The 14471-nt window shown below is 36.6% G+C and overlaps 1 protein-coding gene across 17 annotated transcripts in view; it reads right to left on the reverse strand.

The window, feature by feature from the left end:
* Positions 1-5577: 5577 nt before the first annotated feature.
* The window catches only part of MEF2C (myocyte enhancer factor 2C), a 134843-nt gene continuing 125949 nt past the window's right edge, over positions 5578-14471 (reverse strand). For 13 of the 17 annotated variants that reach the window (XM_036403549.2, XM_036403546.2, XM_054517986.1 and 10 more), the window contains one exon: positions 5578-10296. In XM_036403549.2, coding sequence (XP_036259442.1) covers positions 9975-10296 — 322 coding nt within the window. In that variant the 3' untranslated portion in view covers positions 5578-9974. The remainder of the gene's footprint in view (positions 10297-14471) is intronic. The other 4 variants (XM_054517988.1, XM_054517989.1, XM_054517987.1 and 1 more) reach the window with 1 other exon arrangement.

A 14471-nucleotide genomic window follows, 5' to 3' on the forward strand; every position in this document is an offset into this window, starting at 1 on the left:
TTCATGGTGGGAGCAGTCTTGTTGCATTAGCTGCACTTTGCAGACAACTACAAATCTTTTCTGCAAAGTTCTGGTTGAACAGTAGGTATGTGAAATCACAGACAAGTTTGTACTTTGCCATCACTTTGTTTTCACTTCCGTGTCTATTCTTACACAGAGATATTTTCTCAATCCTGCATGTGCACATTAATTCCATCAATCATGCACCCTTAAGTGTACCCTTGTGTCTGTAATTTATGCAGTTATTAATTTTCCCCGGGCTGTTGAGGAATAAATAAACAGCTGTATCTTTACACTTAACTCAGCTGGGTGTACTGCACAAAATTGGAAAAGCAGAATCACAGATTCATGTAAGTTTGAAAAGACCTCCAAGATTATTGAATCCAACCTTTGTCTGATTACCACCTTGTCGACTAAACCATAGCAGTAAGCTCAGTCATTTCTTGAACACTTTTAGATATTGTGACTCCACCACATTCCTGGGCAGACTGTTCTAATGTTTAATTACAGTTTTCATTAAGAAATTCCTCCTGATGTCCAACCCAAATCTCCCCTGACACAGTTTGAGGCCATTTGTCCTGTCGCTAGTTGCCTGGGAGAAGAGACTGACCCCCACCTAATACAAGCTCCTTTCAGGGAGTTGTAGAGAGTGATAAGGTCACTTCCAAGCCTCTTTTTCTCCAGGCTGAACAACCTCAGCTCCCTTAGCAACTCCTCATATGACTTACACTTTAGACCTTCTCTAGCTTTATTACTCTTCTCTGGATTCACTCCAGCATCACATGACTTTATTGAAGTGAAGGGTCCAGAACTGGACACAGCACTCAAGGTGTGGCCTCAGCATGCTGTGCTGAGTAAAGGGGGACAGTCACTGTACTGCTGGCCACACTGTTGCGGATACCAGCCAGGATGCCTTTGGCCTTCTTGCCTCCTGGGTGCAATACATTTTGTCCTCACTGTTGACCAGCACCCCCAGCTCCTTTTCCAAGGTAGCTTCCCAGTGACTCTTTCTCCAGCTGTTGCACTGCATGGGGTTATTGTAGTCAAAGTGCAAGGTTTGTCATTTAGCCTTGTTGAATCTCATATCATTGGCCTCAGTCCATCAGTCCAGGCTGTCCAGATGCATCTGCAGAGCTTTCCTACCCTCTAGCAGATCAACACTGCCAGACAATTTAGTGTTGTACTTTCCAAGGGTGGACTCAGTCCTCTTGTCCACATAATATTGAACCGGACTGACCCCAGTGCTAAGACCTGGGGAATACCACTGGTGACCAACAGCCAGCTGGATACAGCACCATTCACTGCCATTCTTTGGGCCCAACAATCCAGTCAGTTCTTAACCCAGCAAAGAGTTCGCCTGTCCAAGCTGTGGGCTGCCAGCTTTTTCAAGATTGCAATCACAGAGGGTTCAAAGACTTTGCTGTGTCCATGTAGACAACATCCATAGCTTTCCCTTTATCCACCAGGTAAGAGACTGGGTAAAAAAAGGTGATCAGGTTGGTCAGGCAGGACCTGCCTTTCCTAAACATCTGCTGCTGATCCCCTGGTTGTCCTGCAGGTGCCGAGTGATTGCACTCAGGTGGTCTGCTCTGTGACCCTGCTGGACACAGAGGTCAGGCTAACAGGCCGGTAGCTCCTCAGATCTTTCCAGCCTTTCTTGGAGATGTACATCACACTGGCCAACCTTCAGTCATCTGTGACCTCCCCAGTTAACCAGGACAGATGATAAATGATGGATGTGTCTTGGCAAGGCTTTTCTACCAGCTCCCTCTGTACCCTTGGGTGAAATCTATCTGGTCCCATAGACTTATGAATGTCTAAATTGCTCAGCAAGTCACTTTCACTTGGATTACAGGGGGACTATTCTGCTCCCTGTATATTCTCCCCCTGTCAGGGGCCTGGTTTCCCTAAGAATAGCTGTCTTACTGTTAAAGTTGGAGGCAAAGAAGGCATTAAGAACCTCAGCCTTTATCTTGTCCTTGCTGACATGGTCCTCCTCCATGTTCAATAAAGCATGGAGATTTTCTTTGTCTCTCCTTTAGTTGCTGTATTATAAAAATATTTTTTAAACTTCTTGCACACCAGTGATTGACCAATTTGAATTCTAATTGAACTTTTCCTTTCTAATTTTCTGTCTGCATGACCTAATGACATCTTGTATTCTTCTTGTGTAGCCTGCCCCTTCTTCCAAAGGCCATAAATTCTCCTTTATTCCCCAGAGTTCCTCCAAAAGCAAAGCCATGCTAAGTGACAAATTTAGCTCTTGGCTGATTATGTGTACTGAATGTTTAATTTGCACTGTATTAATTTCTAGCACTGTAAAATCAATATGCTTAATTATGTTATCTGACAAAAAGGGTTTGCAAGGAAAATTAGGATTACATTGTGTGATGTCTAGATACAAGAACTGCCATATCAGAACAAAATCCACTTAGCTCATTATCTTTTCCATGACAGTAGTCTGTAGGGGATTTTCAGGGGGAAGTGCATACAAGATTAAAAGCATACATGAATTGTTCCCTAGAATGCTTCACATTTTCCAAAAATAAGCCATAGAAAATCTTCCTTTACTCTAGCTGGATACTGTTAGTGTATCATCATACTTAACAAGAAAAATGCAACTATGCAATTTTAACTTATTTAAACCATTATGAACTTATCCAGGATGTTTGCTTCCACAATTCTTTATGGCCAAAAATCTCACTACTTAATTGTATATGCTCATCATATGTACGTGCTCATCATATGCCCTTGTGAACATGCTGATGGTTTCTTTGTATATATCCTGCACTTCCAGTGTTTCTGATAGCACATAGTATTTTCCTGCAGATCTGCTACGTCCTTATTATTCACACATAAGGATATACTCTCTCATTCATATATTTTCCAAGTAGAAAATTAATGTTTTATGTAGTTTCTGCTTTCAAGAAAATTTGTCTCCTGTCCATCTTGTTCTGTATTCAGAACAGACAGAGTAATTTGTATTAGATGAAGTATTCCCACTGTAAAAATGCAGCTGTACAGGATGTCATAATGATATTTTCTAACTTTCACTTCTAAAAAAAAATGCTACCATAGTGTAAAGCATTGCAAAAAAGTGACTTGGGCCTCACAGGATGCTGCATTTTCACTGTGAGACTGAAAACCCGATCCTTAGCAACTCTGCAGAAAAGAATTAGCTATGCAATGTGCTGTAAAAACAAAATTATATTTTACGCCAATTATGTTTATCATGCAAAAACAATATATTTAAGTTTTATCACGTCTAAGTTTTCCTGCACAGTGAAGTCTTCTATTACATTATTTTATGTCTTTGGTCAGAGAAGTAAAACCTCCACAGCTAATGGTGATCAACCCCTGCTCCCAGGAGGCAACATTTTGTAACCTAAAAGAACTTATGGATCATTGTCCATATAAATACAGACAGATACTTGAAACTGAAAACTTTGGGCAGACTATAAACAAACCACAGACTGAAACACAAAGAAGAGGATAGAAAGGACAATTAGAACAGCACATTTTGCACCTTTCAGAAGTAATGAACTAAGCTGAAATTCAGCATTCACACAAGTATTCTCATGTTAGTCTTCAAGTGTCTTTAGCAATCAAGGGGATCCAGAATAGAACCAAAGCATTCTACAATATCAGCTGGAAGAGGAGGAAGAAATACCAGCAGTAGAAAGATTACTGTTAACCAAAATATCTGCTCAAAACAGAGTTACCTTGGATGTATCTAGATGGACTGCTGAAAATGCAGCATAGATTTACCTATTGCAGGTGCTCTGAATATTTAGTCTAAAACATTAAGTACAATACATGAATACCAAAAAGGTAGCCCTATGACTAAGCAGTTTAAGTGTCCCAGAATCAGGGACTCCAGCAAACTGGAGTTCCATATATCAGTTTAGATGGAGCAGGTAACCTTGCTGCATTGGTGAATTTCCAGTGAATTAAGGAGGAATAGGTTATATCTGTCAATAGAGAGGAACAATATATTTTTCTGCTTGTAGACTTAATGATCCAATTGTTTTAAAATCATTCCTCCTTGCTGTTCCTTGGATTCTCTCACTCCCAGTATTTTACCTCTGGAAATACAGGCATTGTGTTTGAGAAAGGGTAAGGTATGAACGAGCCCCATTGCTGGCTTGCTCTCCTTAATGTGACATATGCATCAACTGTCTCAGCATAGTTTCCCAGTTCTACAATGATGTTTTTAGATTTTTGCTAAAGAAAAGAAGAAAACAATTTTCAGGGAAAGCAAACACTCTAGATGGAAAAGGTATGTGTCTTAGTTATTATTTCAGACTGTACATTTCACAATTGCTTTTTAGGATGACATATGTGAATCTAAAGTGAAAAAGGTTATTAAAAGAATTGTTAACCCCCCACTCCCATTTCGACATAATTTAAGAAATTGTTTCTAAATAGAGTTCATAGAATTTAAAACAAAGTAATCAGGATGTTTATGCTTATTTTTTTCCAGAAAAGCAAATAACAGAACAAAGTATATAACCGACTCTATTTTCTAAGTAATTTCTTTTTCCAATGCAGGCATAGCATTATCAGTATTAATCACATGGATGACTGCAAGATGGAAGACTCCCAGATAAATCTTCTAAGACAACTGCATTTTCAGAAATATTTTGTTCATACTGGCAAATTATGAAAAAAAGTTATTTACTTGTACAAAATACATTCTGTAGTAAAATCAATGACACCTAATCTTAGTTTTAGCATCTCATTGCAAGGCTGTGTCCAACACTGCAATACTAAGAATATTTCTCTTAAAAGAAATTGTCATGAAAAGGAACAGCACAGCACTGTTCTTTTCTTTCATAAACCTATTTAGAACCTAGGCTTTGTAAAGTTATTTTTGAAATTGTAGCATTCACCAAGCACCTTAACTTCTTAGTAGCTTGTCTGCTTCTGGCGTAAAAACACATCTTTTTGAAATAAAGTGATTCTTTTATTCGCAAACTCTGAAACTATAAATACTATTTGGAAAACCCCCTGTAACTCCCAATAAACAAACAAACAAACAAAAACCAAACACCAAACAAAAAACCAAGCAAATAAATATTCTGAGAAAAAAAGTATAGAAAAGTGAATAGATTCATTCTGACACAGTCCTTGTGCAGTTTTGGTAGAGAGTATAGACAGAGTGTAGATCTAATTATATATGATTTTGACACAGAACATGCATTTTTTGGAGGGTTTTTGCATGATTGTCCCCATGGGTAAAATTCACAGGACATGTATATATGGGAGTTTAGATTCCCTGTCTGTTTAAGCACCTGAATGCCCGGCATTATTTCACCTAGCTCCTCTGCTAGGGACAGATTCAGATGGTCTCACTCCAAATGACACTGACTCTAGAGCAGCAATGGTGTTTCCCTGACTTGGTGGGGTGATGTGTGCCAGAAAACATTGCTTAGCAAAGCAAGCACAAATAATCAGTAAGGGACCTTGAGACAGCTGCTGGTAGTTAAAGGGCTGATTCTTTCATGTGTTACATTGTGAAATAGTGAAAATTGAACACTATTTAAATTAATAAAAAAATGCACAACGGACACCATATCACTAAGAAAGCCAGTAACTTTACTGATTTGTCTGCAAAATACAAATTATACCTTATTTCCAGCAGGAGAATCTTTTGAAATTTTCCCATTTTTGTTCACTACAGACAGCTGAATTAAGTCCCTTGAGATACACAGATGTGGTTTAACTTAGTTATAACATCTTGTCATCTAGTGGCGACAAAGTCCAGCTTATGCCGCTGTGAGCCTCTACTTTAATATTTGTTGCAAATGCTTGTATGCTCCCATTTACAAGCTATTTTGTTATCACCATTATTTTATGGAAGCAAATCCCCATGAAAGAGAAGAAAAAATGAAAAAAAGGATACAACAAACCATCTGAAGCAATCCAAGTGTAATGCCTGCGGTAATCCAGGTCTGATATTAAATACACAAAAGACTTTAGTACTGCATTTTTAATTTTTAATTTTTTAAAAAATTACTTTATTAAATGACCTTTTTTTAAATCAAATCAAGAGGTATGGATCAGTCTGAGGTATGAGAAGGGAAGGTAGAAATGCAACATGTGATTATGAAAATAATCAAATGGATACTTTTGAAGCTGAAAGTCTGTGGCTCAAAGCTTGGATTGCTCCACATCTTTGGTTAAAATATATTAACAAAAGCCTTTTATTACATCTACAGTCTGAAGCGTTCTAACAGACACCAGTGTTCCATCAGTCCTTCAAGAGACCTGTAGTGGCAGGAAATGAATGCCATATAACTGACGACATCACAGCAGATGGCACAAACAGGAACAGATGAAGTATGCCATGTTTAGGCAACAGCCTTTATTGAGGTTTCAAGTGGCTTTTAAAAAAATTACAAAGCATTTACCTTCAAGGTGAAGGAAGAAGGAAAACAAACAGCTGTTAGACTACAGATAAAAGTGGGCATATAGAATTGCAAATACAATACAAAAGGTTGACGTCCTTGAAAACAGCCTATGAGTTCTATTCTTATACTAACTTTACCTGAAAAAGATCTGAGGACAACAGCTAATTTTTACACTAGTCATTAAAAATTGCTAAATTCCTCTTCTGGGAAAAATATAAGCCATTTTGTTATAAAACACAATTTTTGAGAGACACTGAAATGAACAAAGCTTTACTGTGAATGGCTCAATGCATACAATGTATATGTTGTGCAGATAGAGTATATAATATAATTGTCACCAGCAATTAAACACTAACTGACAACATCTTTTAATAGAGATTAGCTTAGCTATAACAATACTTGCAGGTGCCTAGAATGCCACTTCAGGTGTTTGAAATTACAATTAAGAATGTTGCCTAAAACATCATATAGCATGGGTTAAGGTAAAGTAAATGTTAATACTCTTTCAGGGCTCTGCCCCAAGCTCCTTAAATACAAAGGAATCACACAATAAACCCAAATTACCTTTTGTAAATACAATAAATGGTAAGATACAGATAAAGGAACAAGAAAGGTAGACAGTTATAGTTTACAGAAAGTGACTTCACAATCAAAGTTGTGCTTCTTATCATTAGATCAGTTTGCAAATATGCATTATCCCCCACAATTTTGCCAGTATAAGTTAGTTGCCTTCTGCAGCAGGAACAAGAGGGCTGACTGGCATTTATTTCATGTGATTCAGTTCTACTTGTATTTATACAAAAAAATCACTGTCAGAGTTAATATAAATTGCCCAGGCAATACTTTTCATGCTACTTTCTGCTTAGTTACTTGCAGTAATATTATACACTGCATCTTCATTAAATTAATTTCATTTTTTTCATGTGTTGCTGAGGCAAATCGCAAGGTAAACTATTAATATGGCTATTCTTAATATATCAATAGACCAAATCCCCTTCCCCACTGAGAAATTTCTACGACTATACCAATAAAATTGTATTTTTTTCTTGAAATGACAAGGTATATTTGTGATACATTTGCATATTTTTGACACACTAAAGTTTAAAATTCTCAAAAGAGAATATGAGTACAGGTTAATCTGATGGTGAAGAAAGTGGTTTTTGTATTTTAATATTAATTATGGGCCCCATTTTACCTTTTTTTTTGTTTTGTTTTGAGTTTTTAAATTTATTTTTTGGGTTTTTTAAAACATGCGTATCTTTGTTTACCCTGCAGTTTGCTACACGAGGTAAGATGGATGCATTAGTAGCACAGTATTCTGCTTAAAGAGTTTCCAGATTATGTACTAGCCCCTGCACGGCTGAAAGTGCCTGTAAGGCAGGCTTCTGTAAAGTCATGGTAAGTGAAGAGACTATGTCCTAATGCACACTGTAGTCTGATCATCATTCTCTACTACAGAGAGGTACACTCCATCATTGAGCAGTGCACAGCAACTGCATGTATAGGTGGAAAAAGAGTGTGGATTTCACTTCAAAGTACTTTGTGTTGACATTTTTCTTTGCAGCTGTATTTTTCACCATAATGTCAATGTATGTCATTGAGACCTAGAACGACCCTTGAAAAAAGGAGAAATATTACTCTTTTACTATGGCACTAACATTTTGCTTAAACACTTTTCCCCTCCAACAGAATGATTAAACTGAAACACTTGAATATACCATTTTTTTCTAATAGACAAGAGGGACAAAGAGGGACTTAAAGAAAATGACACATTCCCTCTGGTCAAGCTATCTTAGTCAAAGGAACAATATGAAGCTAGAGAAAATGTGGATGCTGTGTGCTGAAGCAAGTCCTGCTCTGGTGAAAGAAAACACACAGGGAGTGTTGCTCAACAACGTGCCCACTGTGAGATGATGTGACTGCAGAGGTCCATGAGAACAAAGGACCAGTTGGCCAATATTGCCTGTATAAAATCAACTGACTTGGAACCACCCTTTAACTGATAATCTCTTGAAGAGTTTTATGTCTGTGAGAGAGGGGAGGAATCTATACAAAAGGCACTTTTGTGCTGATCCCTCCCTTTGCCTCCCCCTGCTGCTTCAGCATATATTTACCTGCACTCATGTAGCTTACAGCCGTTAGAGCTGCACATCCAATTCAGACGGGCAGAATACCAGCTTCATTAATGAGAAAGGGCCAAGTTACCCCACTTTGTCATTTAACCCATGGAAAACTACAAGATACGCAGTACGTTACATAATAGAAGGGCCCTTAACTTGTTACAATGCACAAAAACAGTATGAAAGAACTAATCAGTATATACAATGGATGGCAGTTCACCCAACTGATTGTAAAATGCTGTATTAAAATGATTTAAGTTGTTACACTATGGGTAAAGTCTAATTGTTTACAGATCAGTCTTTCAGCAGCTGATTTTGATCTGTAAAATGTATACCCACTGAAAGAAAACTGAAAGAAAATAGTTAGATGTGCAACTGCACAAATATAATTCCCCACTATCAAGAGAACAAAATCTATTACCATAATTATTATATATATTAGAAAGCTATACACAAGCATGTTAATTTCACCGATTTTTTTAAAAGATTCTTAATATTTTATATAATTAGAAATACACATTTCAAAACCAAAACTTCTGCAAAGAGAAAACAGTTATCTTAATTAGCAAAGCATGGAGTTCCTCAAGGCTTAGGGTAGTGCTTTCTATACAGAAAATCCTTTTTGTTTGTTTCTTCAGGACTGCTTAAAAGATTAGCAAAGCTATCAAGGAAAAAAGAACAAATTTTGGCTTAAGGAAACTACAAAAGCCACAAATGCTTTGCAAACTCTGTCTTACTTTTTAATATGAAAATAAGCAAAATGTAATGTACATATTTTTATACTTTTATTTATTAAGTGATGCAGACCCAGAATTTTTGAAATTAAATATGTCAGCCCTCGAACTCAACATTTCAATAAGTATGGTCCTCTTGAAATGGTTTGATCCTTTTAAACTGAGTGCCATACTCTAAAAAAATGCCTGCATGTTTGTGAGCATTTTCAGTATGTTAGGTGACTCAGTCTCTTTCTAGCATCAATTCATGGCCACCCAACTGCTGGATCTGTCAAAACATCTGTACATTTTCTATATGTTGCATAACAGCTGCTTTCTCTCTCAGTAAAGATCTGCCATTTCTGGCAAATGTTTTAATTTTGTCTATTTACATGTAAATAACGTTGAACCTGCAACATGACACTATCTATTGTAACATACATTTTGCAAGGAGCACAACAGTGAAAAGAAGTTAGCCTTAAAATCTATTTTGTACAAGTGTTCTGTTGTACAATTCAAGTGCTAAGCTTATCTCAGCATTTCTGTTTATCCTTATACTGCATCACTGAGGCAAGTTAAAAGTACTTTTACAAAACAGAGTACCTGACTTTTTTTTCACACACGGCACATATAATGCATATCGACCCTTCCCCCCTCCCCCCTCCCCTTAAGGTATAGCACACACACACTGCAAGAAAAAAAATCCCAACTAATAGGTCATAATGTTATCATGTTGCCCATCCTTCAGAGAGCCGCATGCGCTTGACAGAGGGGCTTTCCCTTTCGTCCGGCGAAGGTCTGGTGAGTCCAATGGGGGAGTGGAATTCATTCCGGTGATCTTCTCGGTCACTTCCATCATAGGAACTGCTACAGCTGCTCAAACTGTCAACAGGAGATCTCCCCGCCTCATGGCGCGTGTGCTGTTGGTATCTTGATGGTGTGGTGGTACGATCTCTAGGAGGAGAAACAGGTTCTGACTTGATGTTGAGGCTTTGAGTAGAAGGCAGGGAGAGATTTGTACTCTGAGATAAATGAGTGCTAGTGCAAGCTCTGTAGGAGGAAAGGAAACTCAGTTACAGATGGAGGAGGCATGGAGCCCCCAGATATGCACAAACACTCACATGAAACACCACTGTAAAGGCTCGCACAGGATCAGCACATGCAGAGATCATGGGGCACTGTTGTCTGAGCAGAATTCATGAATTCCAGAAGATGACAGCACCACAACAGATGTGGTCAGCTTTAGGGGGACAAGCCCTCAGTTTGGAAAGAGGTCTTGCTTTCAGTCTCTCATCTCTCCTTTTTTTAAGATCAAGTGTCATCAAAATTTAGGAAGGTAAGCCTTTGCATTGTTGGAACCACCTTCAGGTTTCTGTATAACAAATGTGTGTATGTATGCATCAGCTGAGATAGAAAGCATGGAGTTTCTGCTGGGTTTAATCCAATTAATTTGAATGCACACAACTATTTTTATTGTGGTTTGACATGTGACTTCAGATGCAAAACAGAAACAAAAAAATCTGGTCTGGTAATTTTTATGCTTTTCAGAATAAAGTTGAAATTAGTAGTCCTAACATTGACATCAACAAAATAGCATAGGCAGGCAAGGATTTAGATATGATTTTAGGGTTTAAATCCATAAATCCATGATTCAATCCAGAATGCATTTGGATAAACTACAAAAGGGAACCTGAGGAATAGTAGAAGATGACAGAGGACTACACTGTTTGCCCAGAGGAAAGCCAAGCTTGAAGGATGCTACTAGCAGACAGATTGCTATTCTGAAACTTATTCAAAGGTAAGCTATGTAAGTATTCTAAGTTTTTATTTTTTTTTTGTCCTTCTTTTTTTGTGCATTTTTTGGGCAGGTAGTGGCAGAGGAAAGATGACACAGGCAGGGAGAAGAGTGAATACTGAGAACACACTTTACGGGAGATATGAGATTACTTTCATCTGCACAACATTTTGTACAGAAGCACCACCTCCTGGCAAAACCTGACTTTTCATTATTAAAACAGAATTTCCAACATGCAGTTCCCATTATGTTCCACTTCAGGGACCATTTGCTAGGCTGAAGTTAGTGTCTTATCCAAGAAACAGAATTTCAAGGTTTGTATTCATGAGTATTTATTTATACAGGGTAGGAAGGCAGTAAGGGCAACACTTGACTTCACAAGATTTTAAACCTAAAGGGATGTGCAGGCATTTTTAACGCAAAAAGGTGTAATATTGGGATTTGGAAGGAATTTCTAAGAATGTAGAAGACACAGGTAAATTAATGTAGATTTTTAACTTTACTGAAATACTCTCCCTAGGGTGTCATCAGCTGAGAGCTGAGTATTATTTAAACAACATTTACTACTACTTTGATGATTTTTTTTTCTTCTGACAGATTTAAAATAAAACTGTATGGCTTCAATACTTAATAATATCCTCTGATTTTACCAGGAATTGCTGCAGCGTTTAAAAATGAATGGATCTTGTTAGAAAACAAAACAGCATGTTCTACCTCCAATTTTTTCATCAATCCTTCCTTCCTGTACAGACACATTTGTCAAATCTGCAATGAGCCCTTTCCTAAGTTACAGAGTTCATAAGTAATAGCTTTCACAGTAAAAAAAAATGTAAGCTTTTTCTTTTTTCAAAGAGGATATTTTCTTTGCATTGCTTCTGTAAATATTAAATTAACACATATAAGAAACTGTAAATATAAGACTTTGCCATTCCAATATAGTGAAATATTCCACTCTTCCTGAAAATGTGTTAAAAACAGTCCAAAGAGAATCAAATATACATTTCTGTCTTTTTTTTTTTTCTTTTCATTTCCAGTAATTTTATTTTTGTGTTGCTTAGGAGGTTCTAGGACTTCACCTGCGTAAACAGTTTGTCAGTTTAGTATAAGATTACATATGATTTTACATGCCAAGCTTATAGCTAAACCTGAAAGTTCTATAATAAATGATGGTAGAGCCTAGAGAATTGATTTTAGAAGTGTTTGATTTGAGCAAGTGACATGCCACTTTGTAAAGCTTGGGATAATTAAAAAAGATAAAAATAGACAAAAATAACCGCATTCAGTCAAATTTGTTCACATGGAACATACTGGCATTCTACTGTGTGACAGCATCCAAAGGAACAAACCTACAGGGATAAACTGAATTTCCATAATACAGAGCTGGTATTGCTGTACTGGAATGTTGCCTTTTTAATAATGCTTCAGAAGTGAGTATGAGAATGCATCTCTACAGACTTTTCTACAGATTCCTTGTGATTCAGCAGTGGTATTACATAATAACCTGGCATAAAAATTAATGGCAGTTTTATAAATGCTTCAGGTTTATTTGAATTTTGAACGATCTTTTTTTTTTTTAGTACATTTATAAAAGGATAAGAAATCATTTTGATAGGTCAAGACTGAATTTCTGAACTTTAAAACAATATAAATAAATTGTTGCACTTATTTTGATACACCTCTTTTTCTTTATAAATATAACCTTTTGCTGCTGAAAGTATTTCTGAAATTTAATATATTTTTATTTGATTATAATTTGCAATACTTCATTAACATTTTCTGAAACATTTTTATGAGAAGCTCATCTAAGCTAAATCTGCTTGGGAAATGTACTGTTACATACCTGTCAATGGTGAAGTAATAGGTATTTAGGTGCAATCTTTATATTCTAAACAAAGGATTGACCTCTATTTAGAATGGAAGGTGCACAGTAAGAAATAAGAATTCTGTCTGCTGCAAAATGATTTAATTTCGTGTATAAGTATACGTGGGTGTAGGAACAGCCATTTTCACTTAAATGTATCAATGCCTATTTTACACTGTTGCTTCATAAAATTATATGATTGGGCCTAAGCATGTCCTATTATAATAATTTCAAACCTTCACTAAATTCCCTGGTAAACAAACAGGTATTGGATGTAGAAACCCTACTGAGAAACTAAAGAAAATTATTCAAAGGTTTGTGTACAATTACATGCACTGAATAAGTGTTGGGCAGTCCACTTATGCAGACATTATTACGTTTTCCCGCATATTGTATGAAAACATTTCATTTTATGGAGACAGTGAAGAAAATTAATATCTTAACTTGGCACACCAGTCCCTCTTGAGGCCAGTGTAGTTAAAATTTGATTTTTATTCAGATTATGATGGCCACATGGAGAAATGCTGCTTCCTATCTGGTTTCCACACAGCACACCTACACAGCTCTGCTGTACGAGAAGTGGGGGAGCAAGACAGTGCCATGAGCTTGGGATGATGACACCTCTGTGTACATCTCCTTCTGTATGATTCTCCAAATGGTATTGAAGCTCAGCATGCACAGGTAGAAGTGCAGGTCTGAGTAAGTGATGAGTGAGGACATGAATATTGACCATGTAGAGTTTTGTAGAGTGAGAAAGTCGTCTATTGAAGGAAGGAACTCTCATGCACCTTTTCTTTTACATCCACTTTTACTTCCTAAATGAGCTTACTGCCTCACTTCATATAATTTCCCCCAATAAAATCATGTAAAGAACCATTGAAAATTCATGGTAATTTGCATCTAGGAGAAGATATTTTTGACTTAGTAACAATTCAACTTCTTCCCTCTGCTCTATTTTTTTTAAGGTAAAAACTAAGAGGGATTTAGGTCTTTTTTTATACTTTTCTGATCAATGTAAAAGCAGAATATGAATTTCTGTGTCAAGACATTTTGTTTAGCTCTCACATGTTAAGGTTACACTTTTTAAACAGGAGTAAAAAAATAGCATGAAGCTGAGTTACCAAAACATCTTGTAATAATGGCATAAGAAAAAAAGGCTCAATCTGAAATACAGAAGGTTTTAATTCAAAACAAGGAAATTGGCAGAACTGATACAAATTCATTAAACATGATGTACTTGTTTCCAAATTTTTCAGGAAAAATAGTTTAATGGAGAATATGTCTAGCTATAGTTGTCATCTAATAAAAAATAATTGTAGCTAAGTAATAATCTTTCTATATAAGGGTCACAGAACAAGTCAACATTATCCATGAATTGGGACAACTTTTTATTCACGTAGGTAGAAGTTTGGAGAAACTTCTCTTACATAAATAATTATCTATACTGAAGCACCTTCAGATTAAATGTTGTTTCTCTCCCTGCATTCATATTTTAGGAAAGTAAAAACTTCACCTGTGGATGTTACTTTTAGATAAAAAGATTGTCTCTTAGGCTAGGAAATGTAGATG

Source organism: Molothrus ater, chromosome Z (genome assembly GCF_012460135.2).
Source record: "Molothrus ater isolate BHLD 08-10-18 breed brown headed cowbird chromosome Z, BPBGC_Mater_1.1, whole genome shotgun sequence".
Lineage (NCBI taxonomy): Eukaryota > Metazoa > Chordata > Aves > Passeriformes > Icteridae > Molothrus > Molothrus ater.